Consider the following 6,391-nt stretch of genomic DNA (forward strand, 5'->3'; position numbering starts at 1 on the left):
AGACAGAGGGTCTGGTGTTCCAGAGGGTCTGGTGTTCCTCTAGAGGGTCTGGTGTTCTAGAGGGTCTGGTGTTCTAGAGGGTCTGGTGTTCCAGAGGGTCTGGTGTTCCTCTAGAGGGTCTGGTGTTCCTCTAGAGGGTCTGGTGTTCCTCCAGAGGGTCTGGTGTTCCTCCAGAGGGTCTGGTGTTCCTCTAGAGGGTCTGGTGTTCCAGAGGGTCTGGTGTTCCTCCAGAGGGTCTGGTGTTCCAGAGGGTCTGGTTTTCCTCCAGAGGGTCTGGTGTTCCGGGGGGTCTGGTGTTCCAGAGGGTCTGGTGTTCCTCTAGAGGGTCTGGTGTTCCTCTAGAGGGTCTGGTGTTCAGGGCCATGAGGAGGCTCTTGGAGGAGATTCTTGGAGGAAGCTCTAGGAGGTGACCTGTATTGCTGTGTCAGGGTTTGGCAGACAGGCCAAAGTTATTGAGGCTCAGGAAGCCCAGGAGCTTTGGGGCAGAGTTCTACAGAGTCTAGGGAGCAGGAGACTCTCTCCACCTCAGCTCCATCCAGCGGTCAGGTGTTCACCACCAGAGGGAGGCAGAGAGCCGTCAGGCGACCTTGAACACATGTTGTTACACACACGCTTAAATATAGACAAACATACACACGCAATGCAAAACAAACACACATCCAAAATTGGCAACACACACACACACACACACACAAACGAAACTACAGTCTTGCCTCCATATGTCCTCAGCCAAACTGTCAGGGCTCACCAACACATCGTTCGTCATCAAGTCTTTCTCTTACTCTGGAGCAGTCTCCACGGTAACAGAGCCGGACTGTTCCCTGGTTCGTCGAGAAAATAAACAGAACCCAACAGGGGCCGGCAGACCCCCCCCCCCCCCCCCCCCCCCCCCCCCGACCTCTGACCTCTCCCTTCAAACATATACCCCCCCCCCCCCCCCTCACAGCCTCCACCCCTCACAGAGCCACAGCAAAACACTGCTAGCTTAGCCCCAGGGTTATGGGGTACCATAACCCTGGTGTACCTACCTACCTTTGAGGTACCGGTGTACCTCAAATATCCATTTGTATGGTACACCGGTACGTCCGACCTGCTCTAGCGAGAATGTGACAATTTCCTGGCTTGCAGAACTTATAGCTTTCCCATTTCTCATTGGCTAGTCATTGTTATTGTTAGCTACATTAGCCTCTTTAGCAAACCAGCTTGAAAGCAAACAAAACAACTTTACATTGTATTGCAATGCATAAATTGGGGACCAGAATAAAGTAGCAATGTAAGTGTGTAAGAGCATTTAAAATCTACATGAAAATGACCGTGATACAAATACAAAGAAAAATATAACCGCAAGCGGTGATAAACGGGGTCCGAGCAAAATTAAAAGTCAAGAACACACTAATGGAAGATATATAAATATGACAAATAATTATGAAGGAAAGATGTTGATGAGGATTTTCCACTTGATGCAATATTGTGCCTCGGCTTTCAGGTGAGCTGCAAAGCAATGGCCGAAGGTGATGTTCAGCATGCTATAATCGGGATTGGAACTCTCAATTTAAGGATCACCTGTACAAGGCATTATCCCAGTGAGCCACTGATAAACCTGAACTGCAGCCTCATTCACATGATGAAAACGTCTATTGATAGGCATACAACATCCAGAAACCTCCAAGCACACATTTCTCAAGTGAATTAAGGGTTTTCTTAAAAGTATATACCTGAAAAATCTTTGAAATTGTGGGGAAATTAAACATTTGTAGTCAAGAACACTAACGGAAGAAATATAAATATGACAGAGTTAATTATGAAGGAAAAATGGTGTCTCTCTTAAAAGAGTGCCAATGACAGAATGTCATGTTCATCTAGTTCATAATGCTCTAATCAGGACTCAAACTCTCAACCTAAGGATCACCAGAACACGGCATCATCTCGTTGAGCCACTGACATTCCTGAACCTCATGAAGTTCATGAATAATTTGAATTATCAATCGATAATTCACATCGTGAATTATTGATTGATAAGCACGCAACATCAAGAAAATTCGAAGCACACATTTCACAAGAGAATTAAGGGCTTTCTTAAAAGAGTACAGATCTGAAAATGTGAATTGTTAATGGTATCCACCTAATGATAGCCGTATGGTAGTTATACAATAACAAAATGGTCATATAGGCAAAATGGGTTGAGACTGTGGACGTTTGGCTTTTCTATGAAATTGTGGGAAAAGTAAACATTTTCAGAGCAGTAGACCAGGGTGAAAAAGATGCATCCGATTTTAGGGATTACTACAATGAAAGAATTTTGAGTCCAGGTCAATCTGTTAAGAAGAAATAAGGCTAGTTCATATTTTTTTTAAATAGCGCCACCTTTGGGTGCAGTACCACAATTTGGGTTTATTAGTAGTGGGGGGTATTGGTATCCACCTAATAATAGTCGTATGTTTTTTTATACAATAAAAAAATGGTCATATAAGAAAAATGGGCTAACTGCTCCAACTTTATTGGCCAATATTTCTCAAATGGAACTAAGTTAAACAAATTCTGTTTTACTTTTGTGAGGCTTGGTCTAAACACACTTGGTCGCTTTTATGTGGCGATTTTGGTGAATTTTTGATAATTTTTGTAGCCTGTGAATCTTTTTTATCATGTTTAGCTTTAATATGAAGTAGCGCCACCTTTGGATGCAGTACCACAAATTTGGGTTTATGGGTAGTGGGGGTTATTGGTGACCATAACTGAAAATTTCAAGAGTTTTCGATTTACGGTATAGGCTGCAGTATGACTTTTACAGAATTTGAGGGAAAAAATAAACGTTACAGAAACAATAGGGGACCAAGCAGCTTTGCTGCTCGGACCTCTAATAAATCTCTTTACAAGCACAGCCATTTTTGTTGTCAAGTCTTAAGGTCGGCCTCACTGAACTTGCTCCACTTTCAGAATAGCGAGCGGAACCGACCAAAAGGGGGCGTTTCACCTTGAAATGCCGCAAGAAAGCTGGCAGATTTACACCATAGGACTAGGACGTACCACCGTTCTATACAAATGGATAGCACCATTAGCTTAGCCCCAGGGTTATTTTAGCCCCGGGGATAAAATATCCTCTGGGCTAGTTTAGAATCTGGGATAGTTTAGCCAGAGAATAGGAAGAGAACCGGCACCCTCTGGTGACTTCCGGTTTCTGTACTGGTTGCAGTAACATATCTATGGGGTTTTTAGCCTCGTGAGACCACCCTAATTTCGCAAACTCCATTGTATTTACTCGCAGATCAGTCTGGTAACCTGCGATGGAGAAAATTTGGAGCCGATCGCTAATTGACCGGCCATTCAGCGTTGGTTTTGAGGCGGGTTTAGGTGTGACGCAACGAGAAGCGTCTGTTCAGTCTAATGGTGTGATCCTGAATCCTCAGACGCCAGCCTTTCAAGTTGCATGTTTGACATCACTTCCGTCTCGGAGCATTCAGTGTTCCTGTTCGTCTTTGTGATTTTGGCATGAAATCGGCTAGTCGTTGTTTATTGGGGAGCGTATCTATGTTCCCCGGGTCCTATGTTCCCCGCTTTGTATGTGACCGGGGAACATAGGACCCTGTGAGATAATCTTTTTTTTGTAGGATGGCAGGGGGAAGTACCGCCTTTTTCGCCTCTGATTCGCCTGTGATCGGTTAGAATGTCTCTCCTCCGATTGGTTATGGTTAGGGTTAGGTTTAGTGTTAACCCTCACCCTAACCCTAACCCTTAACATAACCCTAAACCTGACACTAACCCTTTGCACCCGGGGAACATAGGACCTGGGGAACATAGGGATGACCCCGTTTATTGTTAGCTACATTAGGCTCTTTAGCAAACCAGCCCGAAAACAAACAACCGTACTTTACATTGTATTGCAAGCACAGCAAGACCATGCAATGTATAAATTGGTGACCGGAATATAGTAGCAATGTAATCAAGTGTGTAAGAGCATTTAAAATCGACATTAAAATGACCTACATGGAAAAAATACAAAAAAGAAAATCTCATCAAGCGTCATCACTGCTCTCGGTCTACTCTCAGATTCTCGAAAGATGAAGTCAAAAAGGGGGCATGCCTTCAAGAAATGCCGCAAGAAAGCTGGGAGATCTTCGACTTTCGACTCGGAAGTCTGGCGTTCGAGGATTCAGGAACACACCATCAAAATAACACAGCGGCTTCAGTTGATCTGATTGGTTGATTTGGCCCGTCTATCACCAATATAGGTGGTGATAGACAGATTCTTTATCCAATCAGCTAACCAGTATTTTCGCCCCTTCCCAAAATATTTTAAATGCTCTTACACACTTGATTACATTGCTACTTTATTCCGGTCATCAATTTATGCATTACGTCACAAGAGTAACTCGTAAGGCTGGTGTACGAGGCATCTGGAACACACTATTAGCCCCGGGGTTAGCTTAGCCCAAGGGTTAGCATAGCACCAGGGTTAATTTAGCTCCAGGGGTATCATAGTACCAGAGTAAGCATTGTTTGAGATTATTCCAGATTATTCTAGCCCTGATTAGCGTAGCCCAGGTGTAAGCAGTTAGACCAGCCTGCTCCTGTGTGTGTGTGCACAAGTTTGTGTCTGCTGTGCATGAGTGTGTGTATTTGTGTATGAGTGTGAGAGGGAAGGTGTGAGTGTATGTGGGGGGCTAATTTGAGGGGTTAGATGTGGGGGAGGTGTAGGGTCAGATATCACCTCTCTCTCTCTCCTGCTATTTAAGATTAGCGAAGCAAAACTAAATTTAATGAACAAGGAGTGCGTGTGTGTGTGTTTTTTTGTGTTTGTGTCTGTCTGTGTGTGAGTGTGTGTGTGTCTGAGTTTGTTTGTGTGTGTGTGTGTGTGTGTACTAATGAGGAGATTACGGTTGAATAACTATCATCCAATAATAAATCAGTGTAGACAATAAGCAGAACACAAACACATGAACACATGAAGTCCACAAAGAGCAGCAGGTAGTGTTTTATTATCCAACCAGGACATCCCATAATACCCTGAGACCTGGTCAACTTTCACTGAAAGCACCCCCCCTGAACTTGCTCGAAGGCACCGGGCATTTCCATTGGAAATCAGAATCACACCCACAACCTCCCTCTGCCTGCTCCACTGGGCCATAAGTAGAGGAAGAGATGACATCATGTGACGTTACATGACATGAAATCATCGGGCGTCACATGACGTCACATGACGTCACATGACATCACATGCCACCACATTACATCACATTACAATATAAAGGGTTTTGTCTCATTATCATAATTATTACAATCATCACTAATATTTGCTTTGGTCGGTTTTGTTTTTGGAGGCGTGGTGGCCTTTGACCCTGATAGAGGTCAGAGGTCACTGTCCCTGAGGAGCAGCAGAACCACCCTGGACCAATCACGCCCTTCTCCACTCCCTTACACCAATCAGGTGTCTCGCTGTTTGCCGGGGTCCCACCCACAGACCATCAATCGATCCACTCAGAATGTTTGTTTGGATCAGCTGGCCAATCGGATGTAGGTTAGCTGTCCAATGGCGCGGCTCAGACCAGACCACCCAGACTTTAAATACACCAGGTGGTGGCCTGGAGGGAGGGAGAGAGAGAGAGAGAGAACTTGTAAATCGGGACATAATCTTCCACCTTTCCTAGCACTAATTGGAGCTAATATGCATCATCAGGTTAGACATGGACAAGGTTAGCATAGCACCTAGTAAGCATTGCGCCGGGCTAGCATAGCACTAGGCTAGCATAGCACCAGGTTAGCATAGCACCAGATTACCGAAGCACCAGGTTAGCATAGCACTAGGTTAGCATAGTGCTAGGTCTGCAGTGGAGGCAGCACCTGTCCATGTGGTCTGGTTGGTGAAGACGAGGGCATGGCAGTGAGCGTGGCCATCACACAGGCTCAGCGCCTCCCCCAGGTTGAAGACGGCCAGCAGGCAGGCGTCCTGCTGGTAGGACGGCCAGCAGCGCACCTCCTGCTCCGGGATGGAGGAGTCCAGCACTTCCTTATAGCCTGGAGGAGGAGGTGGAGATAAATCCAGTCAGAGGGGAATAAACAGCCTTAGAATAAGCAGGAATAAGCAGCCTTAGATACCCAACTGTAGACAAGAGCTGCTGAATCATATCTCATCAGCAAGCTAGCCGCTACAGGTACAGCCACCTGGGCGGGGCTACCTGTGGGCATGGCTACCTGTGGGCGTGGCTTCCTGTGGTACTGTGGGCGTGGCAACCTGTGGTACTGTGGGCGTGGCTACCTGTGGTACTGTGGGCGTGGCTACCTGTGGCTCTGTGGGTGTGGCTACCTGTGGCTCTCTGGGCGTGGCTCTGTGGGCACGGCTACCTGTGGTACTGTGGGCGTGGCTACCTGTGGGCGTGGCTCCCTTTGGCTCTGTGGG

The 6,391-nt window shown here is 46.2% G+C and overlaps 1 protein-coding gene across 1 annotated transcript in view; it reads right to left on the reverse strand.

Annotated features, from left to right (window-relative positions):
• Window positions 1–5,038: 5,038 nt before the first annotated feature.
• Window positions 5,039–6,391, reverse strand: part of pkdcca (protein kinase domain containing, cytoplasmic a) — a 6,049-nt gene continuing 4,696 nt past the window's right edge. Inside the window, exons 6-7 of the mRNA XM_079728758.1 lie at window positions 5,836–6,009; window positions 5,039–5,576 (exon numbers count right to left, since the gene is read on the reverse strand). Coding sequence (XP_079584884.1) covers window positions 5,491–5,576; window positions 5,836–6,009 — 260 coding nt within the window. The 3' untranslated portion in view covers window positions 5,039–5,490. The remainder of the gene's footprint in view (window positions 5,577–5,835; window positions 6,010–6,391) is intronic.

Source organism: Pollachius pollachius (assembly GCF_949987615.1).
Source record: "Pollachius pollachius genome assembly, chromosome: 2".
NCBI lineage: Eukaryota > Metazoa > Chordata > Actinopteri > Gadiformes > Gadidae > Pollachius > Pollachius pollachius.